This window comes from Calonectris borealis, chromosome W, assembly GCF_964195595.1.
Source record: "Calonectris borealis chromosome W, bCalBor7.hap1.2, whole genome shotgun sequence".
NCBI classification, from domain to species: domain Eukaryota; kingdom Metazoa; phylum Chordata; class Aves; order Procellariiformes; family Procellariidae; genus Calonectris; species Calonectris borealis.
In genome coordinates, this window is record NC_134351.1 from 21,584,949 (window position 1) to 21,607,183 (window position 22,235).

A 22,235-nucleotide genomic window follows, 5' to 3' on the forward strand; every position below is an offset into this window, starting at 1 on the left:
AGGCCATGGAATCCGCACAGTCCAGTAAACCCGGTTGTCCCTTTCCTCCACCTGGCTGGAGGCAGGGCCCCTCTAGTTCTGGTCATAGTATCCGCTTCTCACTTCTTGCAAACGTGAGTCAAGAATTCCTTCATTACAATCCCAATCCAAAGTAAGATCAGCCCTTCTACTCTGGGGAACTGTTCACTGGAAACTGGCCCGTCGTGAGACAGGGTTTTCCTGAAAACTGGAGCAGCATTTTTCCTGAGAGAGCCCCCTTGTGTCATTGTTTTTCCTTGCAACTCACGTACACGTGCCTCTAGGATGAAGGTAGGTTTTCCATCCCACTGCCTCATGTCCTCTCCGTGGTCACGCAGGTAAAACCACAGGGTGCCCCGTGGTGTGTACTTTCGATATCCTCTCTCTTGAGGAGAAAAACGCTGACTCCTAATGGCTGAGATACTGGTCCGTACAGGTGGAGAATAGGACCTATCGTCTTTGAGTTGCTGGACCTCTCGGGATAGTTTCTCTACAGCCGAGACAAGGGAGGAGGAGACAGTTTCTTCGAAATCCCGAAGTCTGTTAACCACGTCATCCACCGTTGGTGCTTCTTCCTCTTTCCAGCACAGTACTGCCAACGAACTGGCATACGATGCTGGTGCGCTCCGTAACAACTTCCGCCACATGGGTCGGGTGCACTGGACGTCATCTGGATCTTTGGGTGTTCGGGGGTCATCTAGGTCACTATAAACCACCTCCAGCACGCCTAGTTCTCTCAGGTACTGGATACCTCTCTCCATAGTGGTCCATTTGCCTAGGCGATACATAACATCTTCCTTGAAGGGATACCTTTCCTTTACGCCTGACAGCAGTCGCCTCCAGAGGCTGAGGACCTGTGTCCCTTTTCCGATTGCTTTGTCAATACCCGCTTCCCTAGCAAGGGATCCCAGCTGTTTGGCCTCCTTCCCCTCTAATTCCAGGCTACTGGTCCCATTATCCCAGCATCGGAGTAGCCAGGTAACAATATGCTCGCCTGGACGACGGCTGAAATCTTTCCGCATATCTCGCAGCTCACTCAGGGATGGGGATCGGGTGGTTTCCGTCTCGTTTATGAGTTCTTCCTCTTCCTCCTCCTCTCCTTGTGATGTCCCTGCTCTTCCATTATCCCTTTCTAAACGACCTGATCTCCGCTTCCAAGATTTCCTCTTCTGTACAGGGGCAACGGATACCAGCAAGGGTTGGTCCTCTGGTTCAGCTGTAGTGCCTGTTGCTGGGGTTTGGGTAGCTGCAGTGCCTGTCGTGGGGGTTGGAGTAATTGTAGTGACTGTTGCTAGGGTTTGAGTGGCTGCAGTGCTTGTCGCAGGGGTTGGAGAAGCTACGGTGACTGTTGCCGGGGTTTGAGTAGCCACAGGGGTTGTCATGGGGGTTGGAGTAGCCGCAGTGCCTGTCGTGGGGTTTTGAGGAGCCACCGTGTCTGTAGCCGCCCCCGAGACTCGCCGCTCCGCCCGCCCCGATGAGGCACCGCTGCTTGCCCTCCCTCTTTTCTTGTTCCTGAGGGTTGATCTCTGGACAGTATTCCTGAATAGTTGTTTAACCCTAAACAAGGCCTGAACCACAGTCAGGAGACATAGCAATATGAACATGCTTGTTTGAACATCCCAAGGATATTCAAAATTCTCAGGGAATATTGTGGACATCTTTGTGAAGAGGATAGAGGAAAAAGGAGTTTCTGACGATATGGAAGGGAAGATGAACAAGTGGGAGAGAGTGTCCCATCCCGTCTCCCCCTTAAATTCATTCTCCGAGGAGAAGCAAGTGCAATTACCAATAATTTCTAAGAGGTGGTTCCCGAGGTACAGAAATGACGGCAGTGCCGAGTACAGATACCAGATTAGACTTTATGACCAACGATTTTATCACCTCATAAAACAGCAACAAAATGATAATCTTGGCCCAGTTCCGAATAATGATAAACAGCACAAACGGGAACATATACTGCAAGCAAGGTATTACATGACCCAACATTGAGAGCCAGCCCCACATCTTTGACAGCCAATACATCAACATTGTGACCAATCAATATAATGGATGCTTATAACAATTTTGCCTTAACACACTTTGGTCAGATCTATCGTTATCTCAACCCTTCGAGCCCCACGTTGGGCGCCAAAAAGGACTGTCGTGGTTTAACCTGGCAGGCAGCCAAATACCACGCAGCCGCTCACTCACTCCCCCCGCCCCCCGCAGTGGGACGGGGAGAGAATCGGAAGGGTAAGAGTGAGAAAAACTCGTGGGTTGAGATAAAGACAGTTTAATAGAACAGAAAAGGGAAAATAATGATAATAAATAATGATAGAATATACAAAATGAGTGATGCACAATGCAATTGCTCACCACCTGCGCTGACCGATAACCAAGTAGCGATCGGCCCTTCCTGGATCACGCCTACCCTTCATATACTGAGCATGACGTCACATGGTATGGAATACCCCATCAGCCAGCTGGGCTGGCTGTCCTGATTATGTTCCCTCCCATCTTGTGTACCTAGCTCAGTCAGTAGGCATGGGAGCTGTCCTTGGACTAGGAGGGCACTTAGCAACAACTGAAAACATCAGTGTGTTATCAACATTCTCCTCATACTAAATCCAAAACACAGCACTAGGAAGAAATTTAACCCTATCCCTGCCGAAACTAGGACAGTAGTCTTTATCTATTCTTGCATTCTTAGTTTAGCAGCTAATTCTCTTGCTCCAGAGGTATGATTCTCAAAGATGCTGAGTTCTCCAAAGGTATGATAAATAACGGTCATGTACTGTGAGCTCTCACCAGGTGAGATGAGCTGTGCCAGACCTCGATAGGAGAGTTTGTCCTGTCAACTGGCCAGAAAGCCATCATTAACTTTCTCAAACTGAATTGTTAACACTGAGAATGGCTGAACCCTTGCAAACCTTGTTTTCGTGGGGGACTTCAACTTTCTGGACGTCTGCTGGAAATACCGCACGGCAGAGAGGAAACAGTCGAGGAGGTTCCTGGAGTGTGTGGAGGATAACTTCCTGACGCAGCTGGTGAGTGAGCCGACCACGGGAGGTACCTCGCTTGACCTGCTGTTCACAAACAGAGAAGGACTGGTGGGAGATGTGGTGGTTGGAGGCCGTCTTGGGCTTAACAACCAGGGGTCCAGGAAGGCTAGACATTCTTCAAGAAGGAAGTCTTAAAGGTGCAGGGGCAGGCTGTCCCTATGTGCTGTAAGAAGAACGGGCAGGGAAGATGACCGGCCTGGCTGAATGGGGAGCTCTGGCTGGGACTCGGGGGAAAAAAAGGAGAGTTTATCACCTTTGGAAGAAGGGGCAGGCAACACAAGAAGAGTACAGGGATCTCGTTAGGTCATGCAGAGAGGAAATTAGAAAGGCAAAAGCACGGCTAGAACTCAACCTGGCCACTGTCATAAGAGACAACAAAAAATGTTTTTACAAATATATTAATGACAAAGAGAGAGCCAAGGAGAATTTCCATCCCTTATTGGATGCGGGGGGGAACGTTGCCTCCGAGGACGAGGATAAGGCTGAGGTACTTAATGCCTTCTTTGCCTCAGTCTTTAATAGTCAGAGCAGTTATCCTCAGGGTACTCAGCCCCCTGAGCTGGAAGACAGGGACGGAGAGCAGGATAAACCCCCCATAATCCATGAAGAAGCAGTTAACGACCTGCTATGCCACCTGGACGTTCACAAGTCTATGGGGCCGGATGGGATCCACCCGAGGGTACTGAGGGAGCTGGCGGAGGAGCTTGCCAAGCCACTCTCCATCATTTACCAGCAGTCCTGGTTAACAGGGGAGGTCCCGGATGACTGGAGGCTTGCCAATGTGACGCCCATCTACAAGAAGGCCTGGAAGGAGGATCTGGGGAACTACAGGCCGGTCAGCCTGACCTCGGTGCCAGGGAAGATTATGGAGTGGTTTGTTTTGAGGGTGCTCACAAGGCATGTCCGGGACAACCAGGGGATCAGGCCCAGCCAGCACGGGTTCATGGAAGGCAGGTCCTGCTTGGCCAACCTGATCACCTTCTATGACCAGGTGACCTGCCTGGTGGATGAGGGAAAGGCTGTGGATGTGGTCTACCTGGACTTCAGTAGAGCCTTTGACACTGTCTCCCACAGCATTCTCCTAGAGAAGCTGGCGGCTCACGGCCTAGACAGGTACACTCTTTGCTGGGTAAAAAACTGGCTGGATGGCCGAGCCCAGAGAGTTGTGGTGAACGGAGTTAAATCCAGTTGGCGGCCGGTCACGAGCGGTGTTCCCCAGGGCTCAGTACTGGGGCCAGTTTTGTTTAATATCTTTATCAATGATCTGGATGAGGGGATCGAGTGCTCCCTCAGTAAGTTTGCAGACGACACCAAGTTGGGCGGGAGTGTTGATCTGCTCGAGGGTAGGAAGGCTCTGCAGAGGGACCTGGACAGGCTGGATCGATGGGCCGAGGCCAACTGTATGAGGTTCAACAAGGCCAAGTGCCAGGTCCTGCACTTCGGCCACAACAACCCCAGGCAACGTTACAGGCTTGGGGAAGAGTGGCTGGAAAGCTGCCCGGAGGAAAAGGACCTGGGGGTGGTGGTTGACTGGTTGACAGCTGGCTGAACATGAGCCAGCAGTGTGCCCAGGTGGCCAAGAAGGCCAATGGCATCCTGGCCTGTATCAGAAATAGCGTGGCCAGCAGGAGTAGGGAAGTGATCGTGCCCCTGTACTCAGCCCTGGTGAGGCCGCACCTCGAATACTGTGTTCCGTTTTGGGCCCCTCACTACAAGAAGGACATGGAGGTGCTGGAGCATGTCCAGAGAAGGGCAACGAAGCTGGTGAAGGGCCTGGAGAACAGGTCTTAAGTCTTATGAGGAGTGGCTGAGGGAACTGGGGTTGTTTAGTCTGGAGAAGAGGAGGCTGAGGGGAGACCTCATCGTGCTCTACAACTACCTGAAAGGAGGTTGTAGCGAGGTGGGCGTTGGTCTCTTCTGCCAAGTAACTAGCGATAGGACGAGAGGTAACAGCCTCCAGTTGTGCCAAGGGAGGTTTAGATTGGACATTAGGAAAAAATTCTTTACTGAAAGAGTGGTCAAGCATTGGAACAGGCTGCCCAGGGAAGTGGTTGAGTCACCATCCCTGGAGGTATTTAAAAGACATGTAGACGAGGTGCTTAGGGACATAGTTTAGTGGGCATGGTAGTGTTGGGTTGATGGTTGGACTTGATGATCTTAGAGGTCTTTTTCCAACCTTAATGATTCTATGAAAAATACCCCCATCTTACACACAAGTCTGAGCTTCTCCACAGTATCCCATTCCCTGTTCCCCTGTGCTGCTCAGGGGGAGAAGGTAGAGTAATTGGGAGTGAAGTTGAGCCTGGGAAGAAGGGAGGGTGGGGGGAAGGTGTTTTAAGATTTGTTCTTATTTCTCATTAGCCTACTCTCATTTGATTGGTAATAAAATAAATTATTTTTCCCCAAGTCAAGTCTGTTTTGGCTGTGACAGTAATTGCTGAGTGATCTCTCCCTGTCCTTATCTCGAGCCACAAGACTTTCGTCATATTATCTCCCCTGTTTAGCTGAGGAGAGGGAGTGATAGAGCAGCTTTGGTGGGCACCTGGCATCCAGCCAGGGTCAACCCACCACAGTCCTTTTTGGTGCCCAATGTGGGGCATGAGGAATTAGAGATAAAGATAGTAATTGGGAGAGGTAACAGGCAAAACATGGACTGAACACAGCTAGAGAGTGAAGGGTGGAATGATTGTGGAGAATTTATGTTGTAATTGTGGTGAAGGGACGAGGGGTGGAGTGTGTGTAAACTGTCCACTTTTGTTCGGTGTTGTGATGATGTTACTTTGATTTTGGTGTGGGGAATTCTTTTGTTGATGTGAGTGAAGTTTGTGAAGATTCTGTGATGAATGTGGATTTTAACGATAATGCTTAAATATGTGATTCACAGAGGCGAGGAGTGGAATGTATAGGGTTTGCGTGGCAAGGTTTCAGTGGGGGGGGGGGTGGGCTACAGGGGTGGCATCTGTGGGAAGCTGCTAGAAGCTTCCCCTATGTCCGATAGAGCCAGTGCCAGCCGGCTCCAAGACAGACCCACCGCTGGCCAAGGCCGAGCCAATTGGTGACGGTGGTAGCGCCTCTGTGATAACATATTTAAGAAGGGGAAGAAAAAACTGCACAACAACCTGCAGCTTGGAATAGAGAGGAGTGTGAATATATGAGGAAAAACAACTCTGCAGACACCAAGGTCAGTGAAGAAGGAGGGGGAGGAGGTGCTCCAGGCACCAGAGCAGAGATTCCCCTGCAGCCCGTGGTGAAGACCATGGTGAGGCAGGCTGTCCCCCTGCAGCCTGTGGAGGTTAATGGTGGAGCAGATATCCACCTGCAGCCCATGGAGGACCTTATGCCAGAGCAGGTGGATGCCTGAAGGAGGCTGTGACCCTGTGGGAAGCCCATGCTGGAGCAGGCTCCTGGCAGGACCTGTGGACCCATGGAGAGAGGAGCCCATGCTGGAGCAGGTTTGCTGGCAGGACTTGTGATCCTGTGGGGGACCCATGCTGGAGCAGTCTGTTCCTGAAGGACTGCACCCTGTGGAAGGGACCCATGTTGGAGCAATTCATGAAGAACTGCAGCCCTGTGGGAAGGATTCACGTTGGAGAAGTTCATGGAGGACTGTCTCCCGTGGGAGGGACCCCATGCTGTAGCAGGGGAAGAGTGTGAGGAGTCCTCCCCCTGAGGAGGAAGGAGCAGCAGCAGAGGCAATGTGTGATGAACTGACCGCAACCCCCATTCCCCGTCCCCCTGTGCCGCTTGGGGGGGCGGTGGGAAGGTAAAGAAGTCCAGAGTGAAGTTGAGCCTGGGAAGAAGGGAGGGGTGGGGGGAAGGTGTTTTAAGATTTGTTCTTTTTTCTCATTACCCTTCTCTGATTTGATTGGCAATAAATTAATTTTCCCCAAGTCAAGTCTGTTTTGCCCGTGACAGTAATTGCTGAGTGATCCCCCTTGTCCTTATCTCAACCCATGAGCCTTTTGCAGTATTTTTCTCCCCCTGTCCAGCTGAGGAAGGGGAGTGATAAGTGGCTTGGTAGGTACCTGGTGTCCAGCCAAGGTCAACCCACCACACCATTTTCCTCCACCTTGGGGTTTTGTGGCTGTCTGGGTCTATACAAATAAGTGGTCTGGCCTCTATGGGATGGAGGCAGATGGCAATAATGGAGGGATGACTAGAGTGTAAAGATGACAACTGTTCATCTGGAGTTCTACCACTTTACAGTTGCCAAAGTGAGGTCTTGCTTGTGTATATTTGCTCTTTCTGAGGCTATTTGTTTGTTATTGCCCCTTAACTTTGCTTCAGAGTCAGATACTTACTGTGGCTGTGTAACACCAGAGCTGGGTGTAGCTCTGCCAGCTAAACTGGGGAAGCAGGATCACTGACAGGCAGGACTCAGTGCCTTGAGGTTGCTGTTTCTTCTTTCCAGTATGGAGCTGGGCAGAATGTCCTAAAGCTCAGGTCCTAGAGAGCATGTCTTCAGGCATTAGTGGGCTTCAGTGTTCAGCAGGAAAAAAAAATGGACTAACAGGTCTAATGAGAATACTTATTATTCAAGGTAAAATATTATGCCTGCCTACTGATTGTTATTTGGATTTTTAAAAACTACAGCAAGCATAGCTGACCACTATCTCATCATGTCTACTGAAGCTGAAACTACTACTATCAACAACCAGCCTGATCAACAGGCTCCACTGAAAGCACAACCTTCAAAGAAGGAAAAAAAGAAAGGTAAGGAATACTTACTTCTTGAACACTTCCTCTAGTCAGTCTCCTTAATCTTTTGCACTTGCCTAAAACTAAGATCACTCTCACACCATAGTTGAAATAATTCTGAAGTTTGAAGCTGACTGGAAGAGTGAATAAATAAGCTAGTAAAATAAATCTAACCAGAAGGTAGGCTTTTAGCTTGAAAGGTTTTTTCCTAGCTTTAAGTTCTGAAGCTCTCAAGACCATCCTGGTAGCTGTCAGTCTGAACCTGAACTCACTTCTTCCCCTCCCTCTAGAGAGGGAGTGACATGCTGGACACAGATATAGATTCTAGTCCAGAGAAGCTAGAAAACTCATTTAATGAGAATTATTGTAGATCAGATAATAGATTTTTTGATAGATTAGGTCATGTAAACGTAATTACCTCAAACAGAGGTACGTACCTAGGCACCCACTCTGAGTATGTTGAGCATGCAGAGAAGAAAACCAAGCAGTTTTGAGAAGTAGTGGGAACAGTAGAAATAGCAAATATAGCTAAAATACCAAATGATTACAGGGATGGGGGTACTAGAACTTGTAGAAATGATGGTGCTGGTAGAAAGTTCTAGCACAGGGACTAGGTGATTCTTGCATGCCAAGAAGAGATCCGACTACACCAGAACTAGAGGCTAACATCTGAAAGGCTTATTGAACATCCTGTATGGCTATGGGAAGTACCACTTTGCTTGGTGTTGTTGCTTAGCACTTATATCTACTTGGCTGTTGCCTGTAAATATTTTAGTCTTTTATGTGGCAAACAATTGTTCTTGAAGTTCCCAAATATTAAGCATTGGGCTCCGCTCTTTGAACTGAGGCCAGATTTTGTAAGAACACTGTAACCTTAAAGGAGTAACTAACTTGCAGTGCATGCACTATTGGAAGGACTAAAGTTGTTATTCAGTTATACTCAAGGGACAGTTTTAATATGTACTAATATGATGTATTTTTTAATATAAAAAAAAAGCTCTCAAAGCCACAACATAGACATTTCTCTCTTTAAAGAACAAAAACAAACCCCACACAAAACAACAAAAACAAACAAAAAAACAACAACAAAAAACCAACAAAACAAAAAAATAAAAACCAAAAAAAAAACAACCCACAAACCTTTCTCTGTCTCCAGGGCCAGAAAAGACAGATGAATCTCTCTTGGCCAGATTCAAAGGTGATGGTGTAAGATACAAAGCTAAACTCATTGGCATTGATGATGTCCCAGAGGCAAGAGGTGACAAAATGAGTCAGGATTCAATGATGAAGCTGAAGGTAAAAGCTTGAGTTGGCAATGTAAGGAACATCATCTTGGTAGCCTTCAGAAAGCTGATCAAATGGTTGCTTTGGCATAACTTAAAATACAGCTTAATGGTAACATAGTAATAACAGCACCATCCTAGATGGACATTACTTCTAAAGTTGTAACCCCTTGCTCAAAGGACAGTGTTTCTCTAATGGCTTGGGAATACTCGTTTGGGTCTCTTGTTGGCATTCAGTATGGATGCTAATAGCATGAACTTGATCGCAAATAGTGAGCTTGGGTTTTGGGTGGGGAGGGGGGAACTTTGTGCAATTTAATATAAGAACTTAAAGCACAAATTGGCATCCTATGACAATGGTGACACCAAGAGATATGGATAAGCCAAAGAATAAATAAGACCCTGCAGCAACAAAGATTATTACTTCTGGAGAGCAGAACCCTCACACAGTTTCAATCAGGCTACGAAAGCTGGTAAGGATGCTGCTACTGCAGCAGTTTTGTGAACTAAGATAGGAAGCTTTAAAGCTCCTAAACATTTACAGAGAAAACACAATCTAGTTCTGAGGTATCACTTCTAACCTAGTCAGGCATATGTTGCAAGAAGAATGCTGCTCTAATTGTACAGTTGCATAGGAATAACTAGATTAGCACTAGTACAGTCACAGCCATGGGCTCATGAGAAATGTAAGGAAACAAGTTAAAGCTCAATCTAACAGAAGTCTCATCAATACTTTGATATTAATCCTCTTCAGGGAATGGCAGTGGCAGCCCGCTCCCAAGGTCAACACAAACAGAAGATCTGGGTGAACATCTCCCTCTCTGGTATCAAGATAATAGATGAGAAAACTGGGGTAAGATATGACTTGTTCTTTTAATGTGATTCTTAAAGCAAGTGATGCACTTGGAAGTTAGGCCTATCTGAACTAGATTCATTAATAGCATCATGCTCCCCTTCTGCATATAAGAATTGGCTTGTGGAATGGGTTGTAAAGCTGAAGCCTCCTGCCAAAAAGATAGCTACATCCTATTGTGGTTAGTCAAAGCCTGATAAATCTGAGTCTTGAACTGGAGCCTTCTAACAATCTTAATTCTAACTATAGAGCAGAGCAGCTATTATGTCTCCTGCAATTTAAACTAATATTTCCCCCCCCCCAGGTCATAGAGCATGAGCATCCAGTAAACAAAGTCTCCTTTATTGCTCGGGATGTAACAGATAATCGTGCCTTTGGCTATATTTGTGGAGGAGAAGGCCAGCACCAATTTTTTGCAATAAAAACAGCACAACAGGTATGGACCAGAGGCCTTTTTTCACTTGCTATGAGTAATGCTATTGTGTAAACACTTAATATCTGATAAGGGTATAGTGTTTTGCTGGTAGCCCTATGAGGTGTAGGGGTGCATCAGCACAGATGGTTTGGTTCTTCTCCTAGAGAAGGGCAGTAGGAACTGACTGTATACAAGTTGCTTTTATCTTGTTTAACTTCTCTGTAGTCCAGAATAAAAACACTCAAGTAGCCTTGCTTACTATGATTAATCTTGCTTAACATGTCCATGCACCATGGAAGTCATTAGTGAGATGAATGGAGCTGTTATCATGGGCTTTCCTGTACAGTGGCCTGTTGCTGTCAGTGAGAATGCTAATTCTTGAATCGGATATCCAGAGCTTCACTCAGAATTAGCAGGAAAGATGTTAGAACTGCACTAGTCTAGTTCTCACGATGCTTTGTCTTCTGCAACAGAGTTTCTGGGGCCAATGAATGGCAGGTCTTTTCACCATGGGTGCTGCTTGCCAGCCTATAAGCTTAGCCAAGCTGTAGAAAGCTCTTGACTTGCTGCTAGTTGATTTTAACACAAACTTATCTAGCTGATAAGTAAGGACTTCAGCAGCTCTAGACTGCTGCAGCTGTACTGTTTGTCAAAGGTGATAACTCTTGAAATGGCTCTTCCTGCAGTTGCATGTCTAAAACCCTTGATTAGGAGAGGATGATGCTCACATGTAAACAGTGAGATCTGTTCAATAGATTCTCTGCTTGAGCTAAAGGTAGTGCCTGAACAGGAGGACTTGTCCTACTCCTAGATACCGACACAGCTGCTATGTGCCTCAAGCAAAAGATCCAAACCAGTGTAGCTGAACCTGCTACCATCTCAGCAACTACTCAAAACATTCTTGTTAATAGGTGGACAGGGAATACAGTGCCTTTCTAATTCACACTAAATTTCTATCCTGATACAGATATCACTTAAAGCTGGTGTCTGCTCCACACATTTGAGGTGGTGATAATCTTACCTTATGCTTGCATCACTGATCTACCGTTTGCATAGTGTTTAAAATAAATGTAATACTAGCTATAGAAGCTTTCTCCAGGTTCAGTGTGGGAGTTGGTAGAAAACAGAGAGATGCAAATTGCTTTTCTTCTCATGAGACTACCAGAGGGTTTGGATACCCTTTACACTCTTGAGGAAATATGATTAGGACTTGCCATGTACTTATGAAATCTTGTGCTACATGCTTTTAGCAAAAAAAAAAAAAGGCAGGCTTAGTACAAGTACAGTCACTTTCCCTGGGGAGTTAACAACAGTTCTAAGCTGCTTGTGTCCCATTACCCTTGGATTCTGCATAAGCTCTCTTATGCAGAGACTGGACAGTCATTTAAACTCTTGCTTTTCCTGGTATCTCAACCTTACTGTTGCACCATTTAGGAAAGTTTGGCTTGCTGCTCCCTGGACTTCTACTGAAGCAAGCTGTGAAGTAGTACATGGCCTAAAATCTATGTTCTTTTTCAGGCTGAGCCTCTAGTTGTTGATCTTAAGGACCTCTTCCAGCTAATATATAATATGAAGAAGAAGGAAGAGGAAGACAAGAAAAAGGCAAGTAAAATAATAGAAACTGCATTAGTCTGCATGGAAATAAAGCTTGTTTCAACTTTGGCTTGGTTTTTGGGCTCTTGTGAGACTTGACACTGAGGTCTGTCTAGAGCCAGGATCATTTGAGGCTATTGGTTGGTAGTTGTACTAGCAGTTTGATTACCTCCTAGATCTGGTAAGCTTTCCAAAGCAAGAGGCTTTAGATATTCTATGTGATATCTAGGTACTAAAAGCCTTCTCTTCTTTAGAGTGAAAAGCAAGTAAGACTGAGGTAAGTCATTCTAACTCAGCCTCACTTGATTAGGTATGCTGCTGCGATACAACTAGCTTTCACTTTCTGCTAGCATTATGGAGGCAACATCAGATGCCCAATTGCATTGGAAATGGGAGTAAAAGGGGTCTCCAGAACTAATATTAAATAGTGATCTTCCTCATACTTCCTTTTTCCATTACTTGCTTTTTTCAAGCCTGCAAGTCCCTTGCTTAAGGCAAGTTTTGATATTCTAATTGTCATTGACACTGTTGTCCATCTATTACAGAATGGTAGCGAAGCACTACCTGCTGATCAAGCTGACAAACTGAAAATGGTAGGTTAAATTTTAGAGCTTTATGCTGATGCCATTAAGGAGTTCATAACTGACTGTCACCACATTGTGTAGGAAATTGTATTGGGTTTGTGTGGCAAGGTTTCGTAGCAGGGGGCTACAGGGGCGGCTTCTGTGAGAAGCTGCTAGAAGCTTCCCCCATGTCCGATGAAGCCGGCTGGCATTGGCTCTAAGACGGACCCGCCGCTGGCCAAGGCCGAGCCAATCGGAGACGTTGGTAGCACCTCTGTGATAACATATTTAAGAAGGGGGGAAAAAATGCTGCGCAACAGCAACTGGAAGAGAGGGGTGAGAATATGTGAGAGAAGGAGATGCCCAAAGGAGGCTGTGACCCTGTGGGAAGCCCATGCTGGAGCAGGCTCCTGGCAGGACCTGTGGACCCATGGAGAGAGGAGCCCACGCTGGAGCAGGTTTGCTGGCAGGACTTGTGACCCTGTGGGGGACCCATGCTGGAGCAGTCTGTTCCTGAAGGATTGCACCTCGTGGAAGGGACCCATGCTGGAGCAGTTTGTGAAGAACTGCAGCCCGTGGGAAGGATTCCTGTTGGAGAAGTTCATGGAGGACTGTCTCCTGTGGGAGGGACCCCATGCTGGAGTAGGGGAAGAGCGTGAGGAGGAAGGAGCAGCAGAGACAACGTGTGATGAACTGACTGCAACCCCCATTCCCTGTCCCCCTGTGCCGCTCGGGGGGAGGAGGTAGAGAACATGAGGAGTGAAGTTGAGCCTGGGAAGAAGGGAGGGTGGGGGGAAGGTGTTTTAAGATTTGTTCTTATTTCTCATTAGCCTACTCTCATTTGATTGGTGATAAAATAAATTATTTTTCCCCAAGTCAAGTCTGTTTTGGCTGTGACAGTAATTGCTGAGTGATCTCTCCCTGTCCTTATCTCGAGCCACAAGACTTTCGTCATATTATCTCCCCTGTTTAGCTGAGGAGAAGGAGTGATAGAGCAGCTTTGGTGGGCACCTGGCATCCAGCCAGGGTCAACCCACCACAGTCCTTTTTGGTGCCCAATGTGGGGCATGAGGAATTAGAGATAAAGATAGTAATTGGGAGAGGTAACAGGCAAAACATGGACTGAACACAGCTAGAGAGTGAAGGGTGGAATGATTGTGGGGAATTTATGTTGTAATTGTGGTGAAGGGACGAGGGGTGGAGTGTGTGTAAACTGTCCACTTTTGTTCGGTGTTGTGATGATGTTACTTTGATTTTGGTGTGGGGAATTCTTTTGTTGATGTGAGTGAAGTTTGTGAAGATTCTGTGATGAATGTGGATTTTAACGATAATGCTTAAATATGTGATTCACAGAGGCGAGGAGTGGAATGTATAGGGTTTGCGTGGCAAGGTTTCAGTGGGGGGGGGGGGGTGGGCTACAGGGGTGGCATCTGTGGGAAGCTGCTAGAAGCTTCCCCTATGTCCGATAGAGCCAGTGCCAGCCGGCTCCAAGACAGACCCACCGCTGGCCAAGGCCGAGCCAATCGGTGACGGTGGTAGCGCCTCTGTGATAACATATTTAAGAAGGGGAAGAAAAAACTGCACAACAACCTGCAGCTTGGAATAGAGAGGAGTGTGAATATATGAGGAAAAACAACTCTGCAGACACCAAGGTCAGTGAAGAAGGAGGGGGAGGAGGTGCTCCAGGCACCAGAGCAGAGATTCCCCTGCAGCCCGTGGTGAAGACCATGGTGAGGCAGGCTGTCCCCCTGCAGCCTGTGGAGGTTAATGGTGGAGCAGATATCCACCTGCAGCCCATGGAGGACCTTATGCCAGAGCAGGTGGATGCCTGAAGGAGGCTGTGACCCTGTGGGAAGCCCATGCTGGAGCAGGCTCCTGGCAGGACCTGTGGACCCATGGAGAGAGGAGCCCATGCTGGAGCAGGTTTGCTGGCAGGACTTGTGATCCTGTGGGGGACCCATGCTGGAGCAGTCTGTTCCTGAAGGACTGCACCCTGTGGAAGGGACCCATGTTGGAGCAATTCATGAAGAACTGCAGCCCTGTGGGAAGGATTCACGTTGGAGAAGTTCATGGAGGACTGTCTCCCGTGGGAGGGACCCCATGCTGTAGCAGGGGAAGAGTGTGAGGAGTCCTCCCCCTGAGGAGGAAGGAGCAGCAGCAGAGGCAATGTGTGATGAACTGACCGCAACCCCCATTCCCCGTCCCCCTGTGCCGCTCAGGGGGAGGAGGTAGAGAACATGGGGAATGAAGTTGAGCCTGGGAAGAAGGGAGGGGTGGGGGGAAGGTGTTTTAAGATTTGTTCTTTTTTCTCATTACCCTTCTCTGATTTGATTGGCAATAAATTAATTTTCCCCAAGTCAAGTCTGTTTTGCCCGTGACAGTAATTGCTGAGTGATCCCCCTTGTCCTTATCTCAACCCATGAGCCTTTTGTTATATTGTCTCTCCCCTGTCCAGCTGAGGAGGGGGAGTGATAGAGTGGCTTTGGTGGGCACCTGGTGTCCAGCCAGGGTCAACCCACCACAGAAATGCAGTATTTATAGATGTGTTTGCAATAGATCTACATAATACTTGATTCTTGCTCTTCCAAGAACTGTAACGGATACTGATTCTTTCAATATTTCTGGCTTCAAGGGAGTTGACCAGATGGACCTCTTTGGGGATATGTCAACGCCTCCTGATGTGAGCAGTCCCACAGTAAGTAGAATCTAGCTTAGTTGTCTTGGTTTGTTCTTTTAGAGTAAACTTTGTCCTAGTAATAGATCTGGTTTGGTTTTTTTACTTTGTTAGTCCTAGTTTCTGGTTTCACTGAGACATCTGTTTAGGTATCTTCAGTGTACAAGTGTCTTAAGGCTATAATAGTATCTACTTACTAACTAGAGTAGCTAATGTCATTCTTATCCAGCAGAGTTCACTTGAGACTGCGTGACAAGAGATAATCCTGTATTGTTAGTCAGTTGCCTTTAGAAATATGTACTAGCAGTAAATGCCTCTGCTGTTATGAGAGCTATTACAGAAATTCAACTAAAGACCCTTAAAGCTGAAGCTTGCTTTATGGACAAGCAAATACTTAAGTCCCTCAGAGTGGACTCCTGGTCATTCTAGATGGGTGGCCCTAGCTCAAGATGTGGCCTAACTCCACAAAAGTATGCATTTAGCTTATCATAGCTCAGTGTGACCCCAAAAATCCTACTGGTTTATTCTAGCACTATAAGCCACCATCAGCCATGATACAGTTGGTGCTGCAATAGGTGTCAGTTCAGCTAGTGACCAAGTCTTACCCTTCTACTGCCAGCTTGGTGGAGAGATGGCATGTTCACTACTTACACCTTCAAATAGCTCTCTAATCTTACTCTAAAACTGAGACTGCAACTTGAAGTCATACTAAAGCAGTGTGACTTTACAACTTGTCAAAACAAAAGACTAGAATTCAACCAGGGCTGCTTGACTCAAGTGAAAACTTAGGTACAATTAGTGCTTAATGACTCTATAGTCTCTAGGCTGTAGAACAAGCATCTGATATTTAATGAAGGGATCTTAAAACAGGTGCTTTTAACATTGAGCTTCTGACACTAAATAGCTGTGACTTGACCACAGCTCGTGGTGCTTGCCTTAATGGTTTATAAGATGAAGCTTTAGTGTAACTTCACTGTGACGTTGAATACTTATTAGTATGATGTGTTGGATACCAGGATTTCTCCTTTTGCAGTTATTTTCCTTGAGCTTGTGTACTATGCAGCAAGTAATACATAAAGCTAACTTTATTTTTTTCTTTCTGAACAAATAGGAAACTAAAGAGATTCTGTTAGTGGATCTAAACTCTGAAATTGAGACCAAACAGACTTTTTTAAAAGAGGATCTCTTCTTGAATGGCATCACAACCTCTCTTCCACAACCAAAGCCACAGCCACCCTTCTTGCCTGAGAGTTCTTTCTCTACCAATCTCAGCTTCTTTCCCACACCTAATCCAGACCCTTTCAGTGATGATCCTTTTGCACAGCCAGACCAACCTGCACTGCCTTTACTTGATTCTCTAAAATCTGCTGATCAGAAGAAGGAAAGTCTGAGTACCTTGACACCGGTGGGTAATGGTGCTTCAAATGGTGATATTGACTACTTTGGTAAACAGTTTGACCAGATTTCTAATAGAACTGGCAAACAAGAAGCACTAACAAACCAGTGGCCATTTGAGAGTAAGTTGCCTGCAGCAAGAACTCCAGATGGGGTACCAGAGAGAGACCAGAATGGCTTTCTTAAAGCCCCATCAAACCTGTTTGTGGAAGGTCCTTCCAAAGGAGTATCTCTGCAGAATGGAGTAAAGCTGGATTCTGAAAGTAATATCCAGCTCATGTCACGTGAGTCTATAACAATTAGCCCACCACCACAAAGTACCAAGCCAGGAAGAGGAAGGAGGTCTGTCAAGGTGAACAGTGTTCAAGTAATTAATAGTGATTATGCATGCTGTTACTTAAAGAAGCTGGGTGAAGGAAGCTTTTCTTTCTTCATACTGTGTAACTGGCTAAACAGCTTCACAACACATCTACTTTCACCTGCCATGCTTACTCTAACCTCTCTGCAGCCATGATACATTCTAACATTCATGAATGCTTCATAGTAGCTATGATCACTAAATTATATACTTTCTTCCTTAATGCTGCCATACTTCTGTAAAGGTCTGGTAAGTATACTTCTATGTATATTGACACTTGATATAATGTCAGAACCTGTTATGATAGTTGCATGCCCATCAGCCTGCGGTTTTATAACAATGAGGTACTACTACTAGCTTACAGAAACCTATGTAGTTTTGCAGTACCTGCCTACTGAGGGCAATTTCAATGACTTGCCTGATTGACACAGGGTGGGTCTGGGTCAGCTGCATTTGTCTTGCACTGAAATGATGCAAAACTCAGTTGCTGACCTTGCCATGACTGCAGGGGCCACTGCAGACTGAGCAGGAATGTTCGGGGGGGGGGAGCTCATTATGCTAGCAAATAATTCAGTCACTTTAAGTCTTATTCTTCTGCTGTTGACTTGTAACTACTGTATATTATACCTACTTAATGCCATGCATCTCAGTAGGTGTGAACAAAATGGTGAGGTTTGAAACTCTTGGTTTCTAAAGGATGTATCAAAGTTCTCTGCTCTGCTGTAGCTGAAATAAAAGCTTGTAGCTCTGAACTTGTGGGTCTTGATCAAGCTAGCATGTGTTCTGCCATGCTATCTCACAACAGCCTTTTTCTTTCTAGACTGCATCGAATGACTTATTTAGTTCAGACTTGTTTGTGCCAACTACAGAGAGCCTCAGCTTGACCTCAGTGGCACAGACAAGACCTGTGCCAACTAATCCACTGGACCTCTTCAAAACAAGTCCTACCACAGCACCTCCATTGGCTGGTCTAGGTTAGTTCACAAAGTGAAGCTCTTGCTCCAGTCTAAGATATCTGTGTCGTGGTTTAACCTGGCAGCAGCCAAATACCACGCAGCCGCTCGCTCACCACCCCCGCCGGGTGGGATGGGGGAGAGAATCAGAAGGGTAAAAGTGAGAAAACTCGTGGGTTGAGATAAAGACAGTTTAATAGGGAAAGCAAAAGCCGCGCACGCAAGCAAAGCAAAACAAGGAATTCATTCACCACTTCCCATCGGCAGGCAGGTGTTCAGCCATCGCCAGGAAAGTAGGGCTCCATCACGCGTAACGGTTACTTGGGAAGACACACGCCATCACTCCGAACGCCCCCCTCCTTCTTCTTCACCCAGCCTTATATGCTGAGCATGACGTCATATGGTATGGAATAGCCTATTGGCCAGCTGGGCCAGCCGCCCTGGCCACACTCCCTCCCAGCCCCCTGCACATCTGGCAGTGCATGGGAAGATGAAAAGTCCTTGACTAGCGTAAACAATACCTAGCAACAACCAAAACATCAGCGTGTCATCAACATTATTCTCACACTACATCCAAAACACAGCACTATACCAGTTAATAGGAAGAAAATCAACTCCATCCCAGCCAAAACCAGGACAATCTGTTAACGCCAATACAGGGGTTCTAGTTGTCCTTTACTTCATGTGCAGTGCCCTGCCATTTAACCCATGTGCTGTCTGCCCTAAACTATTAAATTCTGTGAATAGAGCCCTAAACTTTGTATCCTTAACTGGAACAGGGTTTTTTGTTTAAACTTTGACAGCAGCTTGCTGTTTCAGGTACACGAGGTTCAAGTGTGCCAAGCACAACTTGGGAGGCCAGGGTAGCACTGCTGCAGAGTGTTAGTAATCACTTACACAGAAGTAACTATATGGTAAATACTTAGTCCCAGCACAGAAGTGATAAATGTATGTTCCTATTCCTGTTCTATCAACCTCAATTCTGTTCTTTCAGGACCAAAATGGAGCCAAGTAAAAAATGTTAACCCCCTTCTCTCCCCCCCCCCCCCCCCGACTTCATTTTAAGTGCAAATCAACAGTCTTTTGCAAACAGCACATGAAAAATGTTTTGCTGGTACCCTTGGTGGAATTGATACACTCCTACTTGAGGTCTTCAGATCACTGAAGTGCTGTGTAACAACAATCTCCCCCCAGGTGGCTTGCCAGTAACTTCATCACCATGGAGTGCACAGACATCTGCCTTCACTCAGGTGGCATCAGTCTTTCCTGTGTCTATGATGCCTGCTCAGCCTACAGGATTTACTCAACCCCTTGCCTTTGGTACTCAAGCAGTGCCAAGCTGGAGCCAGCCTGCATCTTTTGGTCTAGCAGCCTCTCAGACCTCTGGTCTCTGGGCACAGCCAGCACAAGTTCCATCTACTTCATGGGCACAGCCATCCAGTGCTGTAAAACCCTTCCAGAGTAGTGTGTTCCCATCTTCAACACTACCTGCTCAGACCTCATCTGTACTGCCCTCCATGTCAACAACAACTAGCCCACCTCGGCCACCACCTAGAACTGCACCTCAGAAGGAGCTATCCAAGAGAGAGTGTGATGCTTTTATTGCTCTGGATCCACTTGGTGATAGAGAGATGAAGGATGTCAAGGAAATGTTCAAAGACTTCCAGCTGACAAAGCCACCCGCAGTTCCAGCAAGGAGAGGAGAGCAGCAACGCCTTTCAGGTGCTTCTGGATCTTTCAGCAATTATTTTAGTATAAAGTAGGCATTCCTCAAGATAGTACAGATTATGATGACATGGAAGCTAGCAAGCTGTCTGCCAAAATGACTGAAAAATCTTTTTTTCTCCTTGGATAGCTGCTCAGGCAGTGGGATGGCCGATCACTATTCTCTTCTGATAGAACTAAAAATTTGATTTAATGGTTACTGAAACAGGGTTGGAGGACTATCTCCCCTAATAATGTTAAAGAATTGACCAATGTCAGTGACCAAACACTGATACCTAGTGCCTAAACTACTTGACTAGACTGAGGTAAACTAGGTCTGTACAGTGTTAGAAGTCCCATCTAGCTTAAGTGTACTGAGGGACAAGCAGGAGATAAAATTGTGAGGCCACTCAAAGCAACTTCTGTGTGGTTTTTTGTGTACCTAATTAGATGAGCTTTGATGTTGCTATACAGAGCTGAGTACTTGTTAAAGCTGTTTAGTGATATAGCAGTATGTCTCTCTCTTCCCTAGAACCACCAAAGCCTGTTCCCCGAAAAACTGTGCTGCCAGCTGATGGCCTGTTTGAAAGTCAAGCTAAAACAGACCTTTTCAGTGCCTCATCTGTAAGTAGTAAAAAAACCAAACACCCCCCCCCCCCTTGGGAGTCTGTAACCAGTTCCCCAAGCTGCAAGCCCTACCATGAAGTTCTTCAGCCCTGTATTGGGAGCTTCTACAAAAGACTAAAATAATGTAGCTGCAGAAGTCTTCTACTCTGGCTATGCTTACCTCTCTGCAGAGTAGACTGAGTGTGCACTGTGCAGCCCTCTAGCTGAACAAATGGGAGGCTCCCATGTTCAGTACCCCCTGGGGGAGGAAGTGGCTTTACCACATCGCTCCCTTTAGGACACAGCACTTGAAGCCCTTGGTGGAAACTCTGGATCAGTTCGGAATGCTGACTTAAGACATCTAGCAGTTGGCTAAAACAGACCTCATTATGACTATACTGGCTCAGCTCCAAATGAGTGTTCAGTAAGCATTACATGGCTTTTCTGAAAGATACCTTGCCTCAGACTAGGATAACTGCTAACATGGATTTGGAGCCCTTTTCTCTTGTTAAAGCAGTACAGTTAATGTGTATCTAGCAGGCACTCTGCAGTATTCTCTTTCCAGAAGGTGTTTGGAACTATCTGATACAAACATGCGGAATAAACCTGATGAAACCTGGAAATCCACTAACAGCCTATGATCTCTCTCTCTTAGAAGGAATCTCAGAAACCACCTTCTGGTCCTTTTGGTGATCCTTTTGGCAACCCATTTGCATAGATCAGGTAAGTCTTCCACTAATAAGACAACCTACTTCATTCTCTGGAATTGATTTGGAAAACCTTTTGGCAAAGAGCTGGCTAAAAAACTACACTGGCTTAACTTTAATGCTCCTCTGAAGTATGGCAAACAGTCCCTAAAAGAACACTTCTGCTAGAGTACCTCTATTCAGACTTGTATATAGTTGCATTCTGGCTAAGCCTTAGCTGGCTTCACTTTCTTAGAAATAAATATTTTTATTCTTCCATGGACTTAAATCTTCAAGGCCACAATAGGTCTAGATTTCCCTTCCTTGAAGAAAGTTAATGAGTAAACGTGCTGAAAAACTCAGAGGGGCTGACTAAAATCTTTCAGATATCTCTTTAGGAGAGTGTTAGCACACGGTCCCCTATACAGCTTTCTGAAGTTTAATCTCCTAAGTATTGTGGGTTTGTACTCTGGGTGAATTGGAGCTTTTGTCACTAGAAACTAATGTAACTCAAACTCTTTTACCGTTGACTAGAGAACATGAACTGTCAAACTAGCAAATCTATTCTTCTGCCACACCTCTAAGTCTTCCCCTGAAATACTGTCTAGCTTCTAACAGAAGACAAGTGTTGCTATTATTGCTTTAGTTTTTGTTCTCTTAGTGGCTCTAAGCTAGTTTAAGCAATAAAACCATAACTTATAGCCATCCTAACCTTAAGTCCTTTTCATCATGCTAGGCATAATCAGAAAAGGACAAATGGAATAACTGGACCTCTTCTCAACATGACTTTTCTACTTGTTTCATTTTGCTGTCTACCACTTTTGCTGCTGTTCCATGATGTCTGTAATCTAAAACATATCCAGGTGGATTGAAACATGAACCCTCAAAGAACATGCTGTGAAGACAATAATTCAGGGCAAAGCAAATGGAAAGTTGGACTCATGCTGAGGACCCAAATTCAAATTGGTGGATGTTAATTTTACTTTAGTTCTTTGCAATCTTCCACAGAAGAGCTTAGTAACACTAAGTTGTGCATCTTGTAAATATGGTCACCATAATTCTTCTTTCTGTAGCACTTACTGTCCTAAAATATAGGAACTTGAATGTACCTGGGGAAGAAATGCTGCCTTCACATAAAGGAATTGAACAACAACCCCACGCAACGCTACAGGCTTGGGGAAGAGTGTCTGGAAAGCTGCCCAGAGGAAAAGGACCTGGGGGTACTGGTTGACAGCCGGCTGAACATGAGCCAGCAGTGTGCCCAGGTGGCCAAGAAGGCCAACGGCATCCTGGCCTCTATCAGAAATAGTGTGGCCAGCAGGAGCAGGGAGGTGATCGTGCCCCTGTACTCGGCACTGGTGAGGCTGCACCTCGAATACTGTGTTCAGTTTTGGG

The 22,235-nt window shown here is 46.1% G+C and overlaps 1 protein-coding gene across 1 annotated transcript; it reads left to right on the plus strand.

Annotated features, from left to right (window-relative positions):
- The first annotated feature begins 7,605 nt into the window (after nucleotides 1-7,605).
- On the plus strand, nucleotides 7,606-21,622 carry LOC142074750 (disabled homolog 2-like). Its single transcript, XM_075135612.1, is given in 14 exon segments — nucleotides 7,606-7,772; nucleotides 8,914-9,053; nucleotides 9,795-9,893; nucleotides 10,198-10,329; nucleotides 11,827-11,937; nucleotides 12,447-12,494; nucleotides 15,097-15,159; nucleotides 16,250-16,885; nucleotides 17,712-17,865; nucleotides 19,039-19,596; nucleotides 19,599-19,656; nucleotides 20,061-20,172; nucleotides 20,810-20,877; nucleotides 21,577-21,622. Coding segments are annotated over 13 exon segments (2,268 nt in total). The 5' UTR covers nucleotides 7,606-7,678; the 3' UTR covers nucleotides 20,873-20,877; nucleotides 21,577-21,622.
- The last annotated feature ends 613 nt before the right edge of the window (nucleotides 21,623-22,235 follow it).